The 27,996-nt window shown below is 43.4% G+C and overlaps 1 protein-coding gene across 1 annotated transcript in view; it reads left to right on the plus strand.

Annotated features, from left to right (window-relative positions):
• The first annotated feature begins 18,308 nt into the window (after positions 1-18,308).
• The window catches only part of ARID5A (AT-rich interaction domain 5A), a 39,840-nt gene continuing 30,152 nt past the window's right edge, over positions 18,309-27,996 (plus strand). The window contains exon 1 of the mRNA XM_026715163.2: positions 18,309-18,439. Coding sequence (XP_026570948.2) covers positions 18,436-18,439 — 4 coding nt within the window. The 5' untranslated portion in view covers positions 18,309-18,435. The remainder of the gene's footprint in view (positions 18,440-27,996) is intronic.

A 27,996-nucleotide genomic window follows, 5' to 3' on the forward strand; every position in this document is an offset into this window, starting at 1 on the left:
GTGGAATTCAATAGAGTTACTGCTCTGGGATAAAAGCTGTTTTCCAACCTATTTGTCCTTGTTTTTATTATCCTGTACCGTCTGCCAGGTTTTAATAATTCAAAAAAAGGAGCCCAGGATGAGATGGATCTTGGAGAATGTTTTGAACTTTCTTAAGGCAGCGGGATCTATAAAGCTCTTCCAAAGAGGGGAGAGGGCGACCAATGACCCTCTGGGTAATGATGTTAACCCTCTGGAGTGCTGTCCTATCTGCCCCTGTGCAATTGGCAAACCCTACACAGGTGTGCATTAAGTTAAGATACTCTCTCTGGTGCAGCGGTAGAAGGTCCCCAGCAGTTTTCCATCCAGTTGTTGTTTCCTGAGAAGCCTCAGGTAGTCTAATCTCTGCTGGGCCCTTTTGACCAGGGCTGCAATGTGATCCCCCCAAGTCAGGTCCTCTTTTAGGGTAACACCCAGAAACTTAAAACTGTCCACTTGCTCCACTCGGTCTCCATCAATAAACAAGGGCTAGATATCTGATCTGTTCCTTCTATAGTCCACTATCAGCTCCTTGGTGTTGAGGACCAAGTTATTGTCTCCACACCACAAAAGCAATCGCTCTACCTCGTCTCGGTAGGCAGACTCATTTCTACACACACACACACACACACCCCGGAGATGAGTCCCACCATTGTTATATCATCTGCAAATTTAGTAATAGTATTACTAGCCTGAGTGTGGAGTTGATGCCTATTTAGGACAGTCTTTACATGCCCCGAATGACAAGTTGCTACCATTGGTATCACAATATCATTTGTCCAATCGTGGCACGTGACTCATCCAAAAGGCCCTAAGAATTCCCTCCTTTCTCAAGCCCCAAACTCCCTGGCTACACTCTCACAGCCTTCAAAGAAGCTGCATTGCACGGCCAATTCCCAGCGCTGAGAAAGTTTTGTCAATTGCCTTCCCTTAATATAAAGTTTTGCTGCTCGTAATAGGCTCTTGTATGATGAGTCGGCCAGCCGTATTTAGTCATCGTGAAACAGCAAGCTTATGTTGATCTGGTTTCTTCTTTGTTTGTCTCTTGGCCCAGGTTCAGAATCTGATTATTTTAATCCTGTTTTCCCTCTCTGCAGAAACCGTCCATCTGTCCTGAGAAGCACATTTTTGTCTGATGTGTAATTTCCCCACCACTGGAGGGGTGGCCATTTCCCAAGCTTTGATACTCAGATAGATAAAGGTTTATTGCAATTTTAAACCAGACCAAATCATCTCCCCAAATTTAATTTTGGAACCGCTGCTCTGCTGTCCCATAAGCAAGCTACGCTTCTCTGTGGCAGGCCCACCCTTCTAGGTTAAAGAACAAGCTCAGACAATCAAAGGTTTCCAAATAATCCCAATAGTGGGAAGTCTTCTTCTCCAAAATCAAAGAGGGGGGACTAAGCTGGAGTGACTGGTGGGTTGACTCAAAAGGACACATTACTCACATCCCAGGAACTTTGCCTCAAACTCTCCTTTTGTATAAACAGGAGCAAGCAACATGGCCCATGTTCAGCCTGGAAAAGGGAAGGTGGAAGGGCAACACGACAACCATGTTGAATCACAGAATAACAGAGGTGGACGGGGCCTTGTAGGTCATCTTATGCTCAGGCCTGCTAGCAAGCTTGTTGTTGCAAAAAAAAATAATAGTACAGTTCATTACCTTGAACTGTACAAAGTAAAGATGGGTCAGAAATCATCTAAGAGGTAAATATAAGAACTACGCAATGTTTCAGGCAGAATGAGTGGGGCAGACTAGTTCCATTGGGGTGAGATGGCTTCTAAGATACTCTGGACCCATGCAGGTCTTGAAGGATAACGGCCAACGCCTTGAACTGGACCTGGTAGAAAACGGGTAACCAAGGCAGCTCGTGCAGCAGTGGTGTTAGATGTGGTGTTAGGAACCGTGGTGGCGCAGTGGTGAGAATGCAGGATTTCCAGCTGACTCTGCCCACTGCCAGGAGTTCGATCCTGAGCAGCTCAAGGTTGACTCAGCCTTCCGTCCTTCTGAGGTCGATAAAACGAGAATCCAGATTGTGGGGGTGATAGGCTGACTCTGTAAACCGCTTAGAGGGGGCTGGAAAGACCTGTGAATATAAATCACAGTATATAAATCACAGTATATAAATCTAATGCTATTGCCCTCCCTTCCCTCCCTCCCTCCCTCCTTCCTTCCTTCCTTCCTTCCTTCCTTCCTTCCTTCCTTCTTCCCTCCCTCCTTCCTTCCTTCCTTCTTCCCTCCCTCCTTCCTTCCTTCCTTCCCTCCCTCCCTCCCTCCTTCCTCCTTCCTTCCTTCCTTCCCTCCCTCCCTCCCTCCCTCCCTCCTTCCTTCCTTCCTTCCTTCCTTCCTTCCTTCCTTCCTTCCTTCCTTCCTTCCTTCCTTCCTTCCTTCCTTCCTCCTCCCTCCCTCCCTCCCTCCCTCCCCTCCTTCCTTCCTTCCTTCCTTCTAGAATGCAGTATTGCAGGCTAATTCTGCCGACTGCCAGGAATTCGATCCTGACCAGCTGAAAGTTGACTCAGCCTTCCATCCTTCTGAGGACAATAAAATGAGGACCCAGATTGTTGGGGGGGCAATAGGCTGACTCTTTAAACCGCTTAGAGAGGGCTGGAGAGCACTGTGAAGGGGTATATAAGTCTAAATGCCACTGCTATATGCACCACTCTTTTCTAAATGCAGTATTATTGCACACACATTCGGATTTTGCTGTCTCCCATGAAGACAAGTGTGTGACACGTTGACAAAGGGGCAGGCTTTGAACAAACAGGAGGGCATTTGTCATCTTGACTTTTTTTCCTTTCTTTTCACCGCTGTTGCCAGTATCAGTGCAAATGAAAGAGATCCAGGCTGGAACCGAGAGATCTCAGTTTAGCCCGATTACAAATTTTAGCAGAATAAACGTTGGTTCAGCTGCTGCCACTCTTAGCAGGTCAAAGGGGTTAGGATGTGAGTCATTCCTGTGTGTGTGTGTGTGTCTTTTTTTGGTTTTTTGTTTGACTTGTTCATTTCCAGAAGTGCTCAGGCTTTCTGGAGTTATTTTAATTGTGGTTTTTTAAGTGTCTGACCAGATGAGTGTGCGGTACTTTCCAATATTAAAATGAAAGCTCTCATTTTGAGAGGAAAGAAGCACCAATTTGTGATAGAGGTAGGACCGGCTTTGTGGAGCTCATTGTACACCATAAAACAAAACAAAACAAAAATATATTGAAAAGCCGTTTACACTTCAGCATTTTCTTCATTTCTTTTTTTTATATAAAGTTTTATTCATTTTCTACGATTACATTTAATGAGTGCTTCACAAACATCGTGTTGTCTGGGTTATTTTGTTTGCTTAACAATACAGATTATATTTCTAATCTTTACCCCCTTTTTTTCCAGCCACCGATAAAATAAATTCCATGTTTGATAGTCTCCTGTATCTTCTTTCTGTTTAATCTTCGATGTAAGTCTGTCCACTTCAGCACAGTCCAATATCTTCTTAATTATTTCTTCCTCTCGTGCTATTTGGTCATTTTTCCAATGCTGTGCAAATATAATCCTCACTGCTATTAATGCATGCAATATTAAATATATACTTCCATTTATCAATTTTTTCTGGTGCTACACCTGATTAAAAAAAAATAGTTCAGGTTTGAGATCTACGTGTTTTCCTGACGTCTTTTTTAGCCTCACGTGTATCTTTGCCCCAAATGTTTTTGCTTTAGAACAAGTCCACCACAGAGGAAAGAAAATACGTGCCAGATTTTTGGTTACATTTCCAACATTTACTAGACATATTTTTGAACGTTTTGGCTAACCTGGCAGGTGGTAAATGCGTGTCCTTCATTTCTTTGATGGGGATTATCTCCTAAGCTTCAGTGCCAGGGAGGGTGCAGAAATTAAGCAGGTATATAGACCCCTCCTCCAAGCTCCAAGTCAAGAATTAGCAAACCACGCAGAAAAATGCAGAGCTTTGTATATGCTAGGTCAGTATTTCTCAACCTTGGGCACTTGAAGACGCGTGGACTTCAAGAATTCTGAGAGTTGAAATCCACACATCTTCAAGTGCCCAAGGTTGAGAAAACCATGTTAGATGTTGAAAGATATTCTCCGCCAGGGTGAGGGGATTACCGATGGTATAACATTCAGAGTCAAAAAGAGGGCTGTGAAAATCTCTACAGACCCCTCACATCCTGGACATAAACTGTTTCAACTCCTAACCTCTAAACAACGCTATAGGGCACTGCATACCGGAACAACTAGACACAAGGACCGTTTTCCCCCAAATGCCATCACTCTGCTAAACAAATAATTCCCTCAGCACTGTCCAATTATTTACAAAGTCTGCATTACTATTACCATTCATCTTCTCATCACTCCTTATCACCCTTCCCCTCCCACTTATGACTGTATGACTGTAACCTTGTTGCTTGTATCCTAATGATTTATATTGACTGTTTCCTAGTATGATTTATTTGCTTATTATACCATATGACTATTATTATTAAGTGTTGTACCTTATGATTCTTGACAAATGTATCTTTTCTTTTATGTACACTGAGACCATTTGCACCGAAGACAAATTCTTTGTGTGTTCAATTACACTTGGCCAATAAAGAATTCTATTCTATTCTATTCTATTCTATTCTATTCTATTCTATTCTATTCTATTTCTATTTCTATTTCTATTTCTATTCTATTGCATTCCACTCTTAAATCTTTTCTATTCTATTCTATTCTTAATTCTATTTTATTTTATTCTATTCTAATATTCTGCATTCTATTATTTTAATTCTATTGTATTTTTAATTCTATTCTATTTTCTCATATTCTGCATTCTGTTCTATTCTATTCTATTCTATTTCTATTTCTATTTCTATTCTATTGCATTCCATCCTTAAATCTTTTCTATTCTATTCTATTCTATTCTTAATTCTATTTTATTTTATTCTATTCTAATATTCTGCATTCTATTATTTTAATTCTATTGTATTTTTAATTCTATTCTATTTTCTCATATTCTGCATTCTGTTCTATTCTATTCTATTCTATTCTATTCTATTCTATTCTATTCTTATTCCTATTCCTATTCCTATTCCTATTTCTATTCTGTCTTGCTTCTGACACGCTAAGATGGCTTCCAGGGTCGTCCTGAGGAATAAGTTGGATGGAAAGCAAGTTTGTTGGCCAATATTCACCTACTGAGGTCATTGCAGGAACTAGAACTCTAGGGATTCCAAAAATTACAACATTCTCCTCGTTTGTGCAATGATGACACGACCCCCACCAGATATCTTTAGTGATGGTCTCCTTAGTCCTACCCAGTGTCTTAACCGTGACCTTACATTGACATCAATAAACCATGTTCACGGGAATAAGAATTTCCCTAGTCCCCTTTCCAATCATTAAGTGAAGCAAAATTCTGCATTTTACTTTAAACAGGAGGGTGCAGGAATTTCTCTTGGGCGGGCCAATATTGAGGAAGAGATTAAAGGCATTGTGCAAATCTGGGCTGTTTAGAAGTTGGGCTCTCAACGGACAATGTCCAGGATTTCATAAAGGAAAAAATACAACGTTCTTAGATAAACATTGCAAAGGTTCACAAGTCCCACAAAGCTATAATAAGAGATGCTTCATCTGGAAGCTTCGCCTCTTTCAGCAGGGGCATCATGGGGTGTGCATGACAAAAAGTGGAAGTGGCAACATCGAACATGCGGTTCTGACTGCCATCTGGACTCCTTTTAGTTTCTCATTCATCTGGGTTGAAATCCGATGGGGGAAAAAACAATGCTAATTTCCAGCAGCAACAGTGGCCTAGAGGGGAAGCTCTCATCTCAGATCAGGAGGCTGTGAGTTCGATCCCAGATATTTCTCTCTCTGGGCACAATGAGAATATATCTGCTCAGCAAAACTCCGCATTGGCAACAGGAAAGGCATCCGGCCATTAAACACTCTGCTAGCTTCATTCAGTTGCCCAGACTCCACCCTGCAAGGGATTATGGGGTCATTAAAAGAAGATGATGATGATGAAGAAGAAGAAGAAGAAGAACGTTGCATGGTTCTCAAGTGATTGTTGCAGATTGACGCTGCTCTTGTGAGAGACTGTGTGTCGTTGTGCAAAATCTATCAATGAATCCATTTTTACGACAATCACAGAACCAGCATTACAATAAAAGTATTAAAAATAATAATTTAAAAAAACAGATAAAATAACATATGAACGTAGAAGATAGAATAACAGAGTTGGAAGGGACCTTGGAGGTCTTCTAGTCTAACCCCTTGTCAAGCAGGAGACCCTATACCATTTCACACAAGTGCCTGTCCAGACTTTTTCTTTAAAATTGCCATGCCCTTGTTGGAGTCGGACTCTGAGGGAGAGGAGGAACAGCTGACGGAGTGGAAGTGTGGCTCCGGAGGTTGTGGAGGAGGCTGGGGAAGGGCAGAGGCCAGCTGGGCAGTCAGAGGAAGAACCAGGCCCATCCCCTCTTCATCCTAGGACATGCAGGGAGGAACGGAGAAGGAAACAACTTGGCTTATGAGAGAGGAAGTGGCCATGATCCCCCTCATTGGTTGCAGCTGGGGAGAATAGTATATAAGAGAGATGGTTAAAACACAACGTTGCCAGAAGCAAAGTGTGTTTTATTTGGGACTAAAGTTATCTTAGTTGGCATCCTTCCAACAGACTGTGCCTTGTTATCTCCTTGAATTTGGTAATTGCTTATCCTGGTCCATTGTGGAAATTCCTTCATTGTATTTTGTTTTTTATTTTTTTATTTCATCTCTATTTGCTCATTAAGTTCGGACTGTATTGCTTTCTTTTGAAGACTATTTTTGAATATGTTTTATCTCCAACTGAGAATTATTGAACAGTGTGGCCAAGTTGGAGCATTAAAGGACATTTATTTACGTTTTGGATTTTGTTACGTTTGTGTTACACTCCGGGTCATCACAAAAATCTTTGTTGATGGAGCACCCACAACTTCTAAAGGCAAGCTGTCCTACTGGTTAATTGTCTAAACTGTTGGCCGTTAGAGTCGATGTAATTTTGCATACAGTATAATGAAATATGTCCGCATTCAAAGAAACTATTGCATGTTGATCTAATAAAAGAAACCAGTATTTCCCTGGTATACTTTTAGGGGAGGTATTCTAAAATGAGTCTGTGAGTCCTTATAGAAGATACAATATAATACAATATAATAGGAGACGAGTTGTAGTTTCAATGGTCCCTTGTCCACAGGAAATGGAAAATGGAAAAGGTGTCCATCTTTTCAACACACCCCAAATTCCAGTCACAGTTGTGTGTGTGATTTTTTTTTCTTCAAAAATGAAGACTGCTCAAAGTGGAGAAAATGCTTCACACCTCACCGCTGTGACCAAAAATTCTTGCCTTCTTCCTGTAATAAGGAAACCTGTCTTGGCTGCACTTATTAAAAATGAAGTTGTTGTTTTTTTCATAAGAAGCGGGTTCTATCAAATTGTTTTTAAGAAAATCTCAGATTCTCTTTTGACACGGTTGAGAAAAATCCCCTTCATGACTCAAAAAACCCCAGTTACAAAATAAGCAAAATAAGATATTTTTTTAAAATTAAAAAAAAAGCCGTTACATGAAAGGCAGCATAAAATAGACAAGAAATGAGCAAGTTGAAGCTCTACAATTGATATGACAAAGCAGGGTGGAAATTATCTCATGTTAACCCGCCATTTTGTATGTTCTCTTGTATGGTAGGTCGTCAATTTCCATGCAGAGAAGGTAGGGTTGAAGATGTTAGCAATTTGGGAGTCACAAATATTCCTTCGAGTAGAGCAATATCTCAGATTGAAGGAAAAGAAGTGAATAGAATCATTTTGGGTTATTTTTGCGCGAAGCTCATATCTCTCCAGTGGCCATCACTAATAAAAGCTGTGAGTTGCAATGAGAAAGCTGGTATGTTTTATTATATTTATTTGTTGATGTGATTTGATTTGTCAAACGCTTACAATATAATAGAAATAAGAATAAACATAAGTATAAATACATGAAATTGGTATGAATAAATGGGGACAATAGGACAGGGATAGTAGGCACGATTGTGCACTTATGCACGCCTCTTACAGAGAGAGAGAGAGACTTTTGGCTTCGTGCAAGGAAAGCAGCAGAAGCAGCAGAAGTCTTTCTTTCTCTCCCCCAAACTCAGCCAGAAATGAGTCTTTGTGAGACTTGTCACAGCCTCTTGGAGCAGGAGGCCTTGCAGGGTCCCAAAGACTCATTTCTGGTGGAGTTTGGGGGAGAGAAAGAAAGACTTTGGCTGCTTTCCTTGCGTACAGCCAAAAGCAGAAGAAGAAAGAAGCAGAAAGAAGCAGTGGCCTGACCAGGTGTGTGGGGCGAGTGGGGCAAGTTCCCCCCTCCGCCCTTTCCCCCCTCCCCTCACTACCTCGTGTTGTGCACAATGCAAGTGACGCCAGCCTTGTGTTCCCACGCAGCCTGGATTAATTGCTTTGGATGGGGGGACATTTCTCTGCAGACCACCCAAATTTTCTCACACACCACCAGTGGTCCCCAGCCCAACTGGTTGGCGACCACTGTTATAGAGAACATATACAAAGGTGAGAACATAGAACAAGAACCACCTATTTTTTTTAAAAAAAAATATTATTATAAGCAAACAGCCCTATCATGCTGTTGGTTAGACAGTTACTTCGCTTGTGGTTTAGACTGGGAACGGCTGGCATCCAGGAGCGCGATTGCCAGCGTTATTGGAAAGAATGGAAAGTTTCCAACACAAGGATTGTGGCAAGTGCTCTGACAACATTCATAAACCACATTGTCTGGTTGAGCTTCAAGCAACCTTCCAGGATGTTCGCCTTTGCAGAAACCTCTGTCCACTTGTTTATTTCTCTCTTTCTAGAAAACTCAGTAGGGTTACTGAGACTATTAAATGAGGGCCACGCTTTTAACCTTTAGGGAGAAATTTAAGGCTCTGGCGTGTGGGATCAGAACTTCTGAGATATGTTTATTCCCAGTCTTGTCCAGGACAAGTTCATTGAGTTTGAATTCCTGGTCTCAAAATGCTGGAAAATTGCAGCACGGGATTTTTCTTTCAGCTGTAGAACAAAAGCTGTAATTGTTGCAGGACCTCCCAATCTTTAATCTGTTGGTTGAATTTGCAGAAATCAACACTGTTCCCCCCACTTTTTTTCCCAAAGACACGATTAGGTGGATTAAGGGGCTTCCAACACCTGCCTAAGGAACAGAAGTTGGAACCTTTTTAAAAATAATAAATACATAAATAAAATTGGCAACTTTATCCTGTCCTTCCATCTAAATCATGTCTCTTTCTGTTGGCCAATGTCTTATTCCCACTCTGCTTTCAGCTCTTCTTCTTATTCATATATATTATATTATATTATATTATATTATATTATATTATATTATATTGTATTGTATTGTATTGTATTGTATTGTATTGTATTGTATTGTATTGTATTGTATTGTATTGTATTGTATTGTATTGTATTGTATTATATTATATTATATTATATTATATTATAATATAATATATATTATATATTATTATATATATATTATTTTTTATTGTACATTTTCCTTTAGCATACGTCACATTTCCATTTCTGCAATAACCGTGTACTGTCTGTATCACATCTTTTTAAAACATACATAATATTATACACCCTAGTTATAACCATTATTCTTATAGATATACAATGTAATCCTTTTTGGATATATATATATAGTATACATAATATTATACACCATATTTAAAACTGTTATTCTCATAGTTATACCATATAGTCTTCGCCTCTGGTTGCTCTATACCCTTTCATCTCTAGTCAAGTACAGTCCAGTGGTGATATTACTTATAGTGTATATGCTTAGCGATATCTATATACATGTATTTGCATTGTATTTTGTTAGTCTTCTTTCATTATAAAATTACTAACTTCTGCATCTGTTTACTGACCCTTTGTACAATGTTTCATGTTGAATAATACTCTGTTTCCTCTTTATTCCTAATTTTCATCATTAGCCTGTCCATTTCGACGCATTCTGTCATTTTCTCTATTACCTTCCCACCTACAGGTACATTTTCGTTTTTCGCAATTTTGTGCATATGTGATTCTTGCTGCTGTTAGTACACACACACACACACACACACACACAAATAAGTATATAATTCATTTGCTGTATTTCTGCTTTCAGCTCTTCTTCTACAGGCCCTCCAAGGAACAGCCAGGTGTAAAGTTTGCTTTCCATGCGTTACATTATCCGCCCAATTTCTCTACCCAGATGTGTTGCTTGCAGACAGAAATTGGAGACAAATTTGAAGTGGGGCCAATTTCCTCTGCTTTGTTCTTGGGCCCCTTTACTGAAATTGAAGGGACCCAAATGAGTCACCTTGGTTTTCACGAGGAAATTACCCTCGCTCTCTGTAACTGCTTCCCCTCAATCACAGCCATGCCCACAAACGTGCTTTCTTCACATACCAGAACTTTTGAGTCAAATTTGACTGCTGAGTCAAAGCGAAAGAGAAATTTTCTTTAGCAGATATTCACGGACTGATTACAGCCACTGTTTGAAATTTGAGAAGGGAAGGCAAAACATTGACAGGAGGTGTGTCAGATGCATTAACAGAAGGATACAATCAAGATCAAGGGTGGTACTAATCCCACTCTATAAAGCCCTAGTAAGGCCACACCTAGAGTACTGCATCCAGTTCTGGTCACCACACTATAAAAAAGATGTTGAGACTCTAGAAAGAGTGTAGAGAAGAGCAACCAGGATGATTAAGGGGACTGGAGGCTCAAACATACGATGAACGGTTGCAGGAACTGGGCATGGCTACTTCAGGGGCCTTCAAACTTGACCGCTTTCAGACTTGTGGACTTCAATGCCCAGAATTCCTCCTCCAGTCATGTTAGTTCAGGAATTCTGGGAGTTGAAGTCCACAAGTCTTCAAGCTGCCAAGTTTGAAGACCCCTGGAATAGGTAGCATAGCTGGTTGGAGAATTATGCAAATTGAAGTCCGCAAGTCTTAAACTTGCCAAGTTTGAAGACTCTTGCTATACAACCTTAGTAAAGCTACACCTAGAGTACTGCATCCAGTTTTGGTCACCACACTATAAAAAAGATGTTGAGGCTCTAGAAATAGTGCAGAGAAGAGCAACCAGGATGATTAAGGGGACTGGAGGCTCAAACATACGATGAACGGTTGCAGGAACTGGGCCTGGCTAGTCTAGTGAAGAGAAGGACCAGGGGAGACAGGAGATCAGTCTTCCAGTATTGGAGGGGCTGCCCCAGAGAGGAGGAGAGGGGCCAAGCTATTTTCCAAAGCACTCCAAGGCCAGATGAGGAATAATGGATGGAAACTGAACAAGGAGAGATTCAACCTGGAAATAAGGAGACCTTTTCTGACAGTGAGAACAATCAACCCATGGAACAGAAGTTGCCTTCGGAAGTTGTGGGAGCTTCAACCCTGGAAGCTTTCAAGAAGAGACTGGACTCCCATCTGTCAGAAATGGTTCAGGGTCTCCTGCTTGCGGGGGTGGGTTGGACTAGATGACCTTCAAGATCCCTTCCAACTCTGTTGTGCTTTTTTTTTTCTTTTTTGGTGGGGCTGTTTTGTTTCTAATGGCTGTCCAGCAGGAATAAAAACTAGATAAAGGAGGATATCTCCCTGCCCTCCCCGGCTAATATCGATCAGAGCACAACTGTAAACATACCGTCACCTTTATTCTCCCATGACTAATCCAGCGAGTGAATTATTTTCCCGCAAGAAATGGAGGGAATCAAAGCAAGGGATATTATGCTCCAAAGCTTTAGAAAGCTTCATCAGCTCATTTCTATAAATCACACAGTGGCCAAAAAAAAGAAAGAAAGAAAGAAAGAAAGAAAGAAAGAGAGAGAGAGAGAGAGAGAGAGAGAGAGAGAGAGAGAGACAGAGAGAGAGAGAGAGAGAGAGAAAGAAAGAAAGAAAGAAAGAAAGAAAGAAAGAAAGAAAGAAAGAAGGCACAAAAACAATCCAGAAAGAGGATTTGTCAATGGCAGACACTCAAGCCAACAGATTTTTATACAGGTGTCCGTTGCTGCGATGGTTCGGGTTTTTTGGACAGCTTCTCCCGCAAGGTTTGAAACAACGGTTTCATGTGAAGCGGCTGTGATTTAAGGCAAAGCGTTTGTACTTTAAGCCCATTGAGCAATGCAGCCCCTGTGATTTGTAAACAACAGGCCAAGCATGTTGCATCAACACAACCAATTATAGTCAAATGGGGTTGTGCAAACAGTGGCCCTTTGTATAGCCTCAGTCACATCTACAGTTGTTGTGGGAATAGCCACTATGAATATGGCTATACAATTGTTTTGAACTTTTCTTCTTCTTCTTCTTCTTCTTCTTCTTCTTCTTCTTCTTCTTCTTCTTCTTCTTCTTCTTCTTCTTCTTCTTCTTCTTCTTCTTCTTCTTCTTCCTCCTCCTCCTCCTCCTCCTCCTCCTCCTTCCTCTTCCTGTTATTCTTCTCCTCCTCCCCCTTCTCCTTCTCCTTCTTCTTCCTCCTCCTCCTCCTCCTCCTTCCTCTTCCTGTTATCCTTCTCCTCCTCCTCCCTTCTCCTCCTCCTCCTCCTCCTCTCCTTCTCCTTCTTCTTTTTCTTCTCCTTCTTCTCCTCCTCCTCCTCCTCTTCCTTCCCCGCTTCCCCTGGGATGCTGGTAGGCAGAGGCAGAATCCCCCTTATTTTCCTCCCCCCAAACTAAGCCCGACCATATAGTTTTGTAGCAAAGCACGAGTATCCAGCTAGTAAAATATAAACATTAAAAGGACATGTATTCAGATAGCAATGTCGAGCCCATCTAACCACTGACGTGCGGCATGATTTATACGAAAGAAATCAAACGCTGGGCCCGTATAGGCCCTCAGCTTACAGCTGGTCACTATGGGATGTACAGATTGAGGTGGGACCCCAGAGATGCACGCAGGGGAGAATGCAGCGGTGGGATACTACTGGTTTGGACCAGTTCGGGGGAACTGGATGTTAAGTTTTCATCGGATTCACTGAACTGGTATTTCAACCGACCGGCTGGACCCACCCACCCTGCCCCTCCCCTCCCAGGAGCCTCCACGTGATGCAGGTGAGTGTAGGGTCTGCGTGGAGGCTCCGGGAGGGGGAAAAACGGGCCTTCCGGAAGCCTGGAAACAGGCCTGTTTCCAGCTTCCGGTGAGCCTCCAGAGCCCGGGGGAGCCCGTTTTCCCCCTCCCAGAGGCCCGAGGGAAGCCTCCGGACTCTGGGGAAGGCGAAAAACGGAAGTTTTTGGAAGTTCCAGTAGGCCACACCCACCGTGGCCACGCCCACCCGGCAACCAGGCAGAGAACCGGTTGCTGGGATGTTCGAATCCCACCCCTGGGAGGTTGCTGTGCCCCCATTTCTCCTCCCTCGGATCTCTGAGCTCCCGCCTGGCTTGGAGACTAGCAAGAATCCAAGGAGCCGGTAGCTCATTGGAGAACTTTCCTGGAATTCGCCCCCCCCTTCCCCCCCCCAGCTTTGAGACTCATCCAGACCATTTTTGAACGCAATCTTTCTTCGGCCAGTTTTCTTTTTTTCCCCCACTGCACCAAATTTGGTCCCATTCTGTCTAGTTTTGGGAGAATTATCTGCTGATGGACAGACGGAGCCCCCAGAGGGCGATTCGTTCCAAACAAGCCTCTTGTGTTGCAGGACGTCCGTAAAGTCGAGAGAGCAGCTGAGACACATATATACCCAAAGGGCAAGGCTTCGTCCTGTAGCCTAGCTTCATTCTTGACCTTTTTATTTTATTTTGATCCTTTTTTTTTTTGTAAGAAAGAAAGAAATTAGAGAAGAACTATTCAATTCTATTCTATGCTATACCATTCCATTTTCTCTTCTTTTCTGCCTCCCCTCCCCCACCTTCCCTCCCTCTCATCCCATCCTATCTTATCCTATTCTATCCTACAATCTACTCTACTCTACTTTTCTAATTCTATTCTATTCTATTCTATTCTATTCTATTCTATTCTATTCTATTCTATTCTATTCTATTCCATTCCATTCCATTCCACTTTCTCTTCTTCTCTCTCTCTCTTCCTCCCTCCCCTTCCGTCCTATCCTATCTTATCCTATTCTATCCTACTCTCTACTCTACTCTTCTAATTCTATTCTATTCCATTCCATCCTCTTTTCTCTTCTCTTCCCTCCCTTCCCTTCCCATTCTGTTATCCTATTCCATCTTACTCTCTACTCTACTCTACTTTTCTCATTCTATTCTAGTCTAGTCTAGTCTAGTCTTCATTCTTCATTCCAACATTCTATTCTATTCTATTCTATTCTATTCTATTCTATTCTATTCTATTCTATTCTATTCCATTCCATTTTCTCTTCTCTTCCCTCCCCTCCCCCTATTTTATCCTATTCTATCCTACTCTTTACTCTACTTTACTCTACTCTACTTTTCTAATTCTATTCTATTCCATTCCATTCTTTCTCTTCTCTCCCCTCCCATCCAATCTTACCCTATTCTATTCTATCCTACTCTCTACTCTACTCTACTCTACTCTACTCTACTCTACTCTACTCTACTCTGTACTTTACTCTTCCAATTCTATTCTATTCTATTCTATTCTATTCTATTCTATTCTATTCTATTCTATCCTACCTACCCTACCCTATCATCCCATTCCATTCCCTCTTTCCCCTCCTCCCTCCTATCTTACCCTATTCTATCCTACTCTCTACTCTACTCTTCTAATTCTCTTCTCTTCTCTCTCTTCTCTTCTCTTCTCTTCTCTTCTCTTCTCTTCTCTTCTAATTCTCTTCTCTCTCTTCTCTTCTACTCTACTCTTCTAATTCCATTCCATCCCGTTTTCTCTTCTCTTCTCTTCCCTCCTCCCCTCTATCTTACCCCATTCTATCCTACTCTCTACTCTACTTTTCTAATTCTATTCTATTCCATTCCATTCTTTCTCTTCTCTCCCTCCCATCCAATCTTACCCTATTCTATTCTATCCTACTCTCTACTCTACTCTACTCTACTCTACTCTACTCTACTCTACTCTACTCTGTACTTTACTCTTCCAATTCTATTCTATTCTATTCTATTCTATTCTATTCTATTCTATCCTACCCTACCCTACCCTATCCTATCCCATTCCATTCCCTCTTTCCCCCTCCCTCCCCTCCCCTATCTTACCCTATTCTATCCTACTCTCTACTCTACTCTTCTAATTCTCTTCTCTTCTCTTCTCTTCTCTCTCTTCTCTTCTCTTCTCTTCTTTCTCTTCTTCTCTTCTCTACTCTCTACTCTTCTAATTCCATTCCATCCCGTTTTCTCTTCTCTTCTCTTCCCTCCCCTCCCCTCCTATCTTACCCCATTCTATCCTACTCTCTACTCTACTTTTCTAATTCTATTTCTATTCCATTCCATTCTTAATAAATATGATGGAAAAAAGAAAAGAAAAAAGGGCATTCTTCTTTAAAAAATGACAGTCGGGGGCGGGGGGCACTTCTGGGGTTCACGTTAGCTTCTAATTTCACCCCTCCAGCCACCCCCCAGCTCCTCTGTCCTTCTTTGCTCGGCCGCCGCTTTTTCCTCCCTCCTTGTTCTTCTCCAAGAGCCCCGAGGCCGAGCCTGATGCCTTGGCCGGGCCTGCGAGGAGCTGCACTCAGTGATGTAAGCTGATATTTTAATTCTCTTACAAGGAATGGTGTTTAGAGGAATGACTTAAGTGGATTACTCATCCCCTGTAATATCTTGGCCAGGCTCCCGGTTCTATTCCTAGACATGACGCGCTTGAGGCTTCGAGGCATTTCTCCTCCCCTTCTTTGTATTTGTGGGTTTGGGTTATTATTATTTTTTTTTAAAAAAAAGCCTGAGAAACTGACTCTTGGTGTGTTTTTCACAGCCCAGGACCCGCCCACCTTGCCCAGGGGCACTGTGGGAGATGTAGTCCAGCCCAGCCTCTGGGGAAGTTAAAACAGGCTTGAGTGGGTGGGTGGGTGTGTTAGAAGTAGAGGGGAGGAAGGGAGAGAAACCCTGAAGGAAATTAAAATAAAATAAAATAAGATAATAAAAAATAAAATAAAATAAAATAAAATAATAAATAAAGTAAAATAAAATAATAAAGTAAAGTAAGATGAAATAAAATTAAAAAAAAGATCAGATAAACTAATAAACAAAAGAAAGTGAAAAAAAATAATAAAGTGGATTCAGAGAAGCCACTTTTAAAATAAAATAAAATAAAGTAGGATAACATCAGATGATAAAAAAATAAAATAAAATAACACGGTAAAATAGAATAATAAATAAAGTAAAGTAAAGTGAAATAAAATAAGGTAAGATATTAAATAAATTACAGTAAAAAAAGTAAAATGAAATAAAATAATAAAAAATAAATAAATACAATCATAAATCAATAAAATAAAATAATAAAATAAATAAAATAAAACAATAAAATAAAATAATAAGTAAACGTAAAAGAAAATAATAAAGAAATAAATCAATATAATAATAATAAATCAATAAAATAAATCAATAAATCAATAAAATATAATAATAAATAAAACAAAACAAACTCTCCTGTTTATTTATATAGCTGAAATGTTGCTGGAGTCCCGAATTAGTGGTAGTCCTTGCCTTACAGCCACCCAGCTGAACCCAACATTTCTCTTCTTAAGTGAGACAGTTGTGAAGTACCACATTTTATACCTTTCATGCTGCCGCCGTTAAGTGAATCCCTGCAGTTGCGAAGTCACACGGTCGTTAAGTGAATCCGTCTTTGCTTGTCAGAAGGTCACAAAAAGGGATCAGGGGACCCCCAGGGACATTGCAACCGTCATGAGTCGGTTGTCTGAATTTTGATCAGATGAGCGTGCAGGATGCTGCAATGGACGTAAGTGTGAACAATGGTCATAAGTCCCTTTTTTTCAGTGCTGTTGTGACTTTGGTCACTAAATGAACGGCAGCAAGTCGAGGACTCCCTGTATCAGGTGTGTCTCGTATTCTAAAGCACTGTTTCTCAAGGCCAAGAGGACTTCAAGTTCCAGAATGCCTCAGGCAGCGTTGTTGGCTGGGGAATTCTGGGAGTTGAAGTTCACTGGCTTTAAAGTTAGTGGAATGGAATAGAACAGAAGGTACCACTGAGCACTTGGACTTATATGCCGCTCAGCACTTACTTTTATACTGCTTAGCACTTAGAATGATGTCTCACTTAGCACTTAAGAGTTATATTCCATTTAGCACTTAGACTTATATACCGCTTAGCATGTAAGACTTATATACCACTCAGGACTTACTTATACACTGCTTAGCACTTAGAGTTATGTATCACTTGGCACTTAAGAGTTATATACCACTCACTTATATACCGCTCAGCACTTAGACTTATATATCGCTTAGCACGTAAGACTTATATGCCACTGAGCACTTAAGAGTTATGTACCACTCACTTATATACCGCTCAGCCCTTAGACTTCTACACCTCTTCACAGGGCTTTTACAGCCCTCTCTAAGCGATTTACAGAGTCAACATATTGGCCCCCAACAATCCGGGTCCTCGTTTAATTTTTCTTTCAGGATGCTTCTTTCTGTTTCTTTGGCAAACGATCGATTTCTCGCCCTCTGCATGCGGGGAAAACGCCGCACCCCTTTTCCTTCCCACTGGCTTTCGTGTGTGTGTGTGTCTGTCTGTCTGTGTGTGTCTGTCTCTCTCTCTCTCTCTCTCTGTGTATGTGTGTGTGTGTCTGTGTGTCTGTGTGTGTGTGTGTGTGTGTCTGTGTGTCTGTGTCTGTGTCTGTGTCTGTATGTCTCTGTGTGTGTCTGTCTGTCTGTCTATCTGTATGTGTGTCTGTGTCTGTGTCTGTGTCTCTGTGTGTGTGTGTCTGTGTGTGTGTGTCTGTGTGTGTATGTGTGTGTGTGTGTGTGTGTCTCTGTGTGTGTGTGTGTGTCCCTGTGTCTGTGTCCCTGTGTGTGTCTGTGTGTGTGTGTGTGTGTGTCTGTCTGTCTGTCTCTCTCTGTGCGCGCGTGTGTGTGTCTGTGTGTCTCTCTGTGTGTGTGTCTGTTTGTCTGTGTCTGTCTGTGTGTGTCTGTGTCTGTGTGTGTGTCTGTGTGTCTGTGTGTGTCTGTCTGTGTGTCTGTCTGTCTCTCTCTCTCTCTGTGTCTGTCTGTGTGTTTCCCCCCCCCACCAGAACCACACTTCCCAGAATCCATCAGCCGAGAAAGGAGGCGCGACTTTTCCCGGCTGGAGTGACGTCGACGCCGTCCAATCTCCGGGGGCCGGCGCCCGAAGGCGTCCAATCACAGAGCGCAAAAGAAAGCCAAGGCGCCCGGCGGAGAGAAGGGGAGCGAGCGAGCCCGAGGCGAAGAGCTTCAGTGAGCTTTGCGGGCTTAGCATCACATGGGAACGGCTGGTGCCGAGCCGGGACAGGATTGGCGCTCCGGGCGATGGGTGAGCCAAAAAAAGAGAAAACAAAAAACGCGGGCCAGGGAGGGGACCCGCACCCGTGGAAGTTGGCGGCGCGGGGGGTGGGTGGGTTCTCCCACCGGGGGCGCATTGAGGACTAGCAACTTGTTTGGACGCTTTTATCGCTTCGTTTCGCTTTGGCGGATCTTGTCCCGGGGTTGGGGTGGGGGTGGGGGAGAAAAACTCGGGGTGGGAGGGGGAAAAAAAAGTTTTGACGGGGATCAGAAAGAAAGTTGGGAAGGAGCGATTGGATTTCCTCTCTTTGCACGGTTGCAAGTTGTCTGAAAGTTTTGTCCAAAGTTTTTTTTTTTTTTTTGGAGGGGGTGGGTGGGTGGGGGGAGGGATGTTGTGTTGTTGCGTTGTTGCGTTGTTTTGCTTTTTGTACCAAGGTGTGTCCAATGGTCGTACAGTTCCCGATCGTGGGAAAAAAAAAAGTCCAAACAAAAAAGATTTAAAAATAAAAGAAAATGTCCGGATTTTGTGAAGTTGCGGCATGTAACAACCCCCCCGTCTGCCTCCCTCCCCCTCCCCTTCCCGCTATTTATCATTATTAGTAAGTCGTCTTCTGACGCGGCACAGCTGGATGACTCAAGAGGGCCTTTTTTTGCAAGTCTTGTAAAAACAAAAAACAAAAAAAACCAAGAAAAAAAAAGTTCAATAACAAGCCAGCCTTTCTATGGAAATCAGCCTCCGGCGCCGCCTTTCACTGACTCGGGGGTGGGGGGTCGGGGGAGAGCGATCCTCCGGATTTCGGGCCGGTCTGATTTTTATTTTTATTTCGCCCCCCTCCTCGTTTCCCTGAAGAGCGAGAGAGACCGGGCCGTGTGGATGTTTTGAGGTTTATTTTTAGGAGGTGGTTATTTTCAGTTGTGTACTCGAGAAAATTGTGTGTCAAAGAAAGTTGGAAGAGGTGGCAAAAAAAAAAAATCAAATCTTTCCTCTCCTTTCCCCTCCCTCCCTTCTTTCCTTCCGTTTCTTTCTTTCCTCCTTCCTTCCCTCCTTCCTTGTTTGTTTCCTTCCTTCCTTCCTTCCTTCCTTCCTTCCTTCCTTCCTTCCTTCCTTCCTTCCTTGTTTCTTTCTTTTTCTTTCCTTCCTTCCTTCCCTCCTTCCTTGTTTCTTTCCTTTGTTCCTTCCTTCTTTCCTTCCCTTCCCCTTCCTTCTTTCTTTCTTCCCTTTCCTTTCCCTTCCCTTCCTTCTTTCCTTCTTTCTTTCTTTCTTCCTTCCTTTCCTTCTTTCCTTCCCTTCCCCTTCCTTCTTTCTTTCCTTCCCTTTCCCTTCCCTTCCCTTCCTTCTTTCCTTCTTTCTTCCTTCTTTCCTTCCCTTTCCCTTCCCTTCCTTTCCTTCTTTGTTTCTTTCTTTCCTTCCCTTCCTAACCCCTAATCCTCTCCCTCCCTCCCTCTCTCTCTCTCTCTCTCTCTCTCTAACTGATTGAGCCATAATGACGAGCAAGAACGAGCTGCTACTGAGTTGTAAAACTCACCAAGTTTTTCATTTCGGAGCAGGTGGAAAAACAAACAATCAGGCCTTTCCTTTCCTTTCCTTTCCTTTCCTTTCCTTTCCTTTCCTTTCCTTTCCTTTCCTTTCCTTTCCTCTTCTCTTCTTCCTTCCTTTTCTCTTTCCTTTTCTTTCCTCTTCTCCTCTTCCTTTCTCTTTTCCTCTCCTTCCTTTTCTCTCTCCTCCCCAAGCCCCCTGAAAGGCTGACTGTGTGTGTGTGTGTCTGCGTGTGTGCGTGCGTGTGTGTTTTGTCAAGCAGCCAAATTGCTTGCAACTCTCTCTCTCTTGCCTTGACGATTACAACACAACAAACGCGGCCCTCCCCCCCGCCTCGGCCTCCTTCCCACACTTGGTATTCGGAACATCATGTATGTCAACTTCATTCACGTGATGCGAGTCTCTCTCTCTCTCTTTTTTTTTTCCCCTTTCCCCCTTTTCTTCTTCTTCCTTTTCCCCTCTCCGCGCTTGTGCCAGCTCGGTAGCCTGGAAAAGGGAGCGGGCGTTGCGCTCGTTTTTTACACCCCCCCCAGCCCCGTTCGTTGGTTTTGCGAAGTTTTTTTCTTTTAAAAATCTTCCTCTTCATCCTCGACTTCGCCGGTTAGTCAATGTCAACCCAGACCGCTGATATTTTGTTGCAACGCGGCTTCCTCTTGCGGCTTTTGTTTTCGTCGCTCGCCTGTTCTCAGCTAATTTGTGGTGTGTGCATTTTCACACAGACAGAGACACACGCGTCCCTTCCAACCTACAGGTTCCCAGCCGCGTGGTTGTGCGTATAGGTTCTCCTGCTTGAAGCAGGGGGAGGGGGGGGCTGGACTAGTAGACCTCCAGGGTCCCTTCCAGCTCATTCATTCAATTCTAAGGAGACATTCCTTAACGGTGAGAGTGCAACCAATCCTCCGGTGGAATAACTTGACTTCAGAAGCGGGGGGGCAGATACCGCGCGCTTTTGGGAAGGAAGAGAGAAGAAAAGAAGAAAGAAGAAAGAAGGAAGAAGAAGAAGAAGAAGAAGAAGAAGAAGAAGAAGAAGAAGAAGAAGAAGAAGAAGAAGAAGAAGAAGAAGAAGAAGAAGAAGAAGAGAACTTTTTGAATGAAACTCCTGCGATGCCGCTTTTGAGTTCCTTTTGGGTGCTGTCACTTCCTGAAAGCAGCTGGCTCGGCAATTCTTTGGAAGATACAAATGACTTCGCTTCCTCTTCCGATCAGAAAACATGTTTTTTGGTTTTTTTTTCCAGATTAAAAATCCGCATTATTAAAAAATCCTCCTTCCCCTTTCACCCCACCCGTCCTCTGACCCAAGCCGGAAACTTTTAGCAAAACCCTGAAAAAAGTTCATTTCGACTGTGGTCTCTTTTGCGCCTTGCTTTGCTCCCGGAATACAAGCTAGATGCTCTCTGTTGCAGAAGGAGGAGGAGGAGGAAGAGGAGGAGGAGGAGGAGGAGAGAGAGAGAAACGGGAGGAGGGTCCGCTATGAAATACAACCCCTACTGTCATTTCTGGCCAAAGCAGAATAGCCGCAGCAGCGTGCCAGGGAATTCTCAAATGCCAGAAGGGGCCTTGATCATTCTAGTTTCAAATGGAAGCCGGAGCCCACAGGGGTAATTGAATAAAATTACCACGGTTCATACTTCATTCTCCAGACAGCCTTGTTTTTTCTTCTGGCTGGACTCGTACAGCAGAACTCAGACACCCCCACCTGCTAGATCATCGGGGTTGGACTAGAAGACCACCAGGGTCCCTTCCAAGGCTGCTTGATTCTGTAAAAAAAGGTTTTCTTTTGATTTTTTTTTTTTTTTTTTGGCAGAAGACGGTTAGATTTAAACACAGCCTGTAGGGTGTGTGTGTGTGTTTGTGTGTGTGTTTGTTTGTGCAGGATTTTGGTGTCCAGAGCCACCCTTGGCTTTGGAGGGGGATATCAGGGGCACCCCATTTCCCAAAACGGGAGCCCCTCAATCTTGACGGTTTCAAATTAAAACCAGCTAACGAAACCGAAGCTCTATGGATGGTTCCTTGTGGTTTCCCCCGTTTTCTCCCATTTGCTTATTAGTGAAATGTTACGAATTTTCAAAGAACTCGATGCAGGCCGAAAGTTGTCCCGTGTGCTACGTTTTCTGATGTGGCCGCGACCCAGAATGACTTGACTCTTGGTGGGTAACCAGCGGTTCACACAGTACCCTCCACAGGGCCAGTTAGCAGTCTAGTGGTTTTGTTGGTGTAACGTGCAACGGATTCATTTGGGGGGGTCTTTATCCTTTACCCTTGTGTTTGTGATTCTTGACAAATGTATCTTTACTTTTATGTACACTGAGAGTATTTGCACCAAGACAAACTCCTTGTGCGTCCCATCACACTTGGCCAATAAAGAATTCTAATTCTAATTCTAATTCTAATTCCATTCCATTCCATTCCATTCTTTCTTATTCTGTTCTGTTCTGTTCCGTTCCGTTCCGTTCCGTTCTGTTCCGTTCCGTTCTGTTCCATTCCATTCTATTCTATCCTATCCTATCCTATTCTATCCTATTCTGAAGACCTTCCACTTGGCGTTCACATATGGTGGATTATATTGGGCCAGCCCTAAAATAATGGATTTATCTAGTGATCAGGTTTTGCATGTTGAATGTATGTGGGTTCCTTATTATTCTGCTTGTTCAGGGTTTTTTTTAACCCAGATATTTCTCCCAAAGGCTGCGTTTGGCTGTCCCTTTGAATTTTCCAAAGTTGGTGGAACTTGAAGGAAACTTTGTAGAGAGCTGTGATTTTGGCCGCTTGATTAGTTTAGTTTAGTTTATTGTCACTGTACCTTGCACAATGAAATCAAACACCCTCTTCAGTGTACATTATGACTATGAAAATGAAACACAAACACACACCCTTCGCATTCTATGCAATTGAATTGAAAACCCCTGATATTGCGTTAATATTGCACCATACAGTGGAATTCAATAGAGTTACTGCTCTGGGATAGACGCTGTTTTTCAGCCTATTTGTCCTTGTTTTTATTATCCTGTACCGTCTGCCAGATGGTAATAGTTCAAAAAAAGGGAGGTGCCCAGGATGAGAGGGATCTTTGAGGATGTTCTGAACTTTCTTGAGGCAGCGGGAGCTCTAAAGCTCTTCCAAAGTGGGGAGAGGGCAACCCATGATCCTCTGGGCAATGATATTAACCCTCTGGAGCGCTGTCCTATCTGCCCCTGTGCAATTGGCAAACCACACACAGGTGCAGTAAGTTAAGATACTTTCTATGGTGCAGCGGTAGAAGGTCACCAGCAGTTTTTCATTCAGTCGTTGTTTCCTGAGAAGCCTCAGGTAGTCTAATCTCTGCTGGGCCCCTTTGACCGGGGCTGCAATGTGAGCCCCCCAGGTCAGGTCCTCTTTTAGGGTAACACCCAGAAATTTAAAACTGGCCACTTGCTCCACTGAGTCTCCATTGATAAGCAAGGGCTGGATGTCTGATCTGTTCCTTCTATAGTCCATGATATTTTATTTTTTCTTATGTACACTGAGAGCATATGCACCTAAGACAAATTCCTTGTGTGTCCAATCACACTTGGGCAATAAAGAGTTTATTCTATTCTATTCTATTCTATTCTATTCTATTCTATTCTATTCTATTCTATTCTATTCTATTCTATTCCTTATTCTATTTTATTCTACTCTACTCTATATTCTATTCTATTCTATTCTATTCTATTCTATTCTACTCTACTCTACTCTACTCTACTCTACTCTACTCTACTCTATTTCCTATTCTATTCCATTCCATTCTATTCTATTCCTTTTCTGTATTCTACTCCACTCCACTCCACTCTATTCCCTATTCTATTCCATTCCATTCTATTCCTTTTCTATTCTTTCGCAGCTTTCCCCGCACCAGCTGAGTCCTGCAGCGCCGATCAGCCGAGCGGATAAAGAAGAGAAAAGCCCAGCGGCGGTTGGGAGGGCCGATCCTGCCCTTTTCTCTTCTTTCTCCTCTCAGCTGATTGTCCCAGGATTTTTTTTCCCTCCTCTCAGCTGATCATTGGAGGCTTTTCTTTTCTTTTCTTTTTTACTACCGGTTTGGTTGAACCGGTGCGAACCGGTAGCATCCCACCAGTGGGCCAAAGGCTGACTCTGTAAACCACTTAGAGAGGGCTGAAAAGCACCGTAAAGCAATGTATCAGTCCAAGTGCTCTTGCTATGGGAGATTACCTTGCCTCACTTTTTCCAGAAGCGAAACTGGGATTAGCATGCCTAATTTTCCCGCCTCAGTCTTGGTTTGCCTTGCTGGAAGCAAGCCAGCCGGCTCAAGGAGGAGGCCGGGAAGTTGATATTCTCAAGAAGGGCTTGGCTTCTCCTCCTCTTCCTCCTCCTCCTCCTCTTCCCCCTCCCCCCCCCCCGGTTTTGAAAAGCATCACTTCGCTGGCATTACGCCACATCTGATTGGAGCGATTCAGCCGCAGGTTTTGAAACCGATCTGTGGTACGGTATTTCTCTTTAAGTGTGTGCGTGTGTGTCTTTTGTTTTGTTTTTTTTAAAACTTACTGGCACTGACAATTTTATTTCCCCATTTCATTCCCTGATAGTTTTTTTTTTTTTTTTTGGTCCTCTTTCTTTTTTTTTTTTTTTCAGACAGGTTTTGAAAGTTTATGTCTGTTTTTTTAAAAATACAGTTCTGTCGTTGCCGAAATGGTCAGATCTCATGCCTGCCTTGGAGGCTCGGATGAGAGATGAATCCAAGGAATTCGTTGAGAAACTCATAAAACTATGGAATGGTTCAGTGGTGGGATTCAAAAAGATTTACTACCGGTTTTTGAGGGGCATGGCTTGGTGGGCGTGGCTTGGTGGGCGTGGCAGGGGAAGGATATACTGCAAAATCCCCCTTCCCTCCCCACCCCACTAACCTGCTTTCCAGCTCCGTTCTCCTGTGCAGGGCAACCAAAGAAGAACCAGCCGATCAGCTGTGGGTGTGGCTTAGTGGGCGTGGTGTTCTGTGGGCGTGGCTTGGTGGGCATGGCAGGGGAAGGATACTGCAAAATCCCCCTTCCCTCCCCATCCCACTAGCCTGCTTTCCAGCTCCGTTCTCCTGTGCAGGGCAACCAAAGGAGACCCAGCCGATCAGCTGGGACTCAATGGGAGGCAGAGAATCGATGGGGTTGGCGGAGCCAGTCAGAGGTGGGATTGGCCGGTTCTTAGAATGACTCAAAATTTCCACTACTGTTTTTCCAGAACTGATCCGAACCGGCTGAATCCCACCTCTGGAATGGTTGACTTTCCTGCTTAAGTCATCCCGGGAATCTGGGATCCAAAAATAGGCTGCCTCCCATTACCAAAATTCCCGTTGTTGTAATCCAGGAGTCTCCAAACTGCTGCCCCAAACCGTCATCCGCCCCCAAACCAGGACCACAATTGGACTGAGATAAGCATGTTCTTTTCCCCCTTGGGGTTGTACAATTAGGGCAGGGGTCCCCAAACTTGGCTACTTTAAGACTGGTGGACTTCAACTCCCAGAATGCTCCAGCCAGAATTCTGGGAGTTGAAGTCCACCACTCTTAAAGTGGCCAAGTTTGGAAGGCCTCTGAATTAGGAGAAGGCACGGGCCCTACCGTCCCTGTCTCACAATGTCACAACTGTGTGTCGAAGAACAGTTGCTTTTGTTGAAGCCAACAAGGGAAGAGAGAAGGGGAGGGAATATCCCACCCCCCAAAAAAGCTGCCACAGAGTCTCCAAGCAGCTGTTTTACAAGGGAAGAGGATTAAAAAAGAAAGAAAGACAATCCTTTACTAAAACAGGTGTCTCCACCAGTGACAAGGATGAAATATGACAACTGTCGCACAGGACTCTTTATTTCAAGTTATAGATAAGGGAGGGGAGGAAGGAAGAAGGAAGGAAAATGGGAGGAAGGAAGGAAGGAAGGGGAAGGGAAAGAAAACAAGGAAGGAAGGAAAGAAAGAAAGAAGGAAAGAAGGAAGGAAGGAAGGAAAATCTCCTGTCCTGGACAAGGAATTGGACTGGAAGTATTTATAGGTCTCTTCCAGCTCTATGATTTGAAGGAAAGGGGAAGAAGGAGGAAAAAAGAAGGAAGGAAGAAAAGAAGGAAGAAGGAAGAAGAAGGAAGAAAAGAAAGAAAGAAAAGAAAGAAAGAAAGAAAGAAAGAAAAGGAAAGAGGAAGAAGGAAGGAAGGAAGGAAGGAAGGAAGGAAGGAAGGAAGGAAGGAAGGAAGGAAGGAAAATCTCCTGTCCTGGACAAGGAATTAGACTAGAAGTATTCATAGGTCTCTTCCAGCTTTATGATTTGAAGGAAAGGGGGAAAGAAGGAGGGAAAAAAAGAAAGAAGGAAGGAAGGAAGGGAAGAAGGAAGGAAGGAAGGAAGGAAGGAAGGAAGGAAGGAAGGAAGGAAGGAAGGAAGGAAAATCTCCTGTCCTGGGCAAGGAATTAGACTAGGATTCATAGGTCTCTTCCAGCTCTATGATTTGAAGGGGGAAAGAAGGAGGGAAAAAAGAAAGAGGAAGAAAGGAAGGAGGGAGGAGGAAGGAAGGTTCCTAAGAGTCAATCAAAGCCTTCCTTAAATTTTCCCAGCGGGGCAGGGAGTCCTCCAGGTGCATGGGGCTGCATTTCCTATCATCCCCAGACCTCAAGGTGAGACCCGTCCTTTCCCCCCAGCTCGCTTCGGCAAGGGGTTCAAGCTGGCAGCCGACTTGGCTGGGGATGATAGGGAGTGTAGTTCCCACAGCCGCTGAATAGAAGAAGTCTCCCTTCAGCTAAACCCGAATGTTGGATTTTGCACTTGGATGCACTGGGATTTTGTCTTTGCTTTGCTGGATTTCCAGCAGAGGAGAAGAAAATTGCTGGGGGGGCTGGGGGGGGCTGGGGGTGGGGGGGGCTGGTAGTTGGGGGTGGGGGGGGAAGTGAGGGGAGAAGGAAGGAAAAGCAGGTGTCTCCCAGTCTCCCAAAATTGGGTGTTTCCATTTGCACCCCAACTTAGTACTCAGAGTTGTTGTTGTTGTTATTATTGTTGTTGTTGTTGTTTTTTGTCATTTCTGCTTTCTCTCTGCAGGACTTCGCCCTCCCCCCCCCTCCTGTTTTCTTCAGCTTCCTGTCTTCCTGCCTCTTTCCAGCCCTTCCTTAGAGCTCTTCCACTGTCCCCCTTTCCTTCTCTCCTTCTCCCTTTGGGGGTCTCAGGGGAAGGGGGAGGGGTCCCTCCCTTGTTGGAAGCCTTCTGAAAGAGGCTGAGGTGATTCCAGCCCCCACCCCCACCCCACTTTCTCTCTCTCTCTCTCCTCCCCGAGTGTCTTTTGTTCCCCTGGACAACTTGTCCTCATGTCCAGTAATCCTCCCAAAAACTCTTCCTTTAGTCGCTGTGTGGTGTAAACCATGATCTCATACTTAAAAGAACATTAAATTGGATCTCTCTCTCTCTCTCTCTCTTCCTTCCTTCCTCTCTCTCTTCCTCTCCCCTCTCCTTTCTTTCTTTTCCTTTCTTTCTCTCTCTCTTCCCCTCTCCTTTCTCTCTCTCTCTCCCCTCTCCTTCTTTCTTTTTCTTTCTTTCTCTCTCTCTTCCCCCTCTCCTTTCTCTCTCTCTCTCTCTCCTTCCATTCTCTCTTTTCCTCTCTTTCTCTCTCCTCTCTTTTCTTTTTCTCTCCCTCTCCTCTCTCTTCTCTCTCTCTCTCCTTTCTTTCTCTTTTCCTTTCTCTCTCTCTCTCCCCCTCTCCTTTCTCTCTCTCTCCTTCGTTCTCCCTCCTTCCTTTCTCTCTCTTCCTTTCTTTCTCTCTCCCTCTCCTTTCTTTTTCTCTCTTCCTTTCTCTCTCTCTCTCCTTTCTTTCTTTCCTTTCTCTCTCTCTCTTCTTCCCCCTCTCCTTTCACTCTCTCTTCTCCTTCCTTCTCTTTTCCTCTCTTTTCTCTCTTTCTTTTCTCTCCCTCTCCTTTCTCTCTCTCTTCTCCTCTTTCTCTCCCCTATCCTTTCTTTCTTTTCCTTTCTCTCTCTCTCTCTCCCCTCTCCTTTCACTTCTCTCTTCTCCTTCCTTTCTCTCTTCTCTCTTTCTCTCCCCTCTCCTTTCTTTCTTTCTCCCTCCTTTC

This window comes from Pseudonaja textilis, chromosome 9 (assembly GCF_049901715.1).
Source record: "Pseudonaja textilis isolate UNSWEBS1 chromosome 9, rPseTex1.2, whole genome shotgun sequence".
In the NCBI taxonomy this organism is placed as follows: domain Eukaryota; kingdom Metazoa; phylum Chordata; class Lepidosauria; order Squamata; family Elapidae; genus Pseudonaja; species Pseudonaja textilis.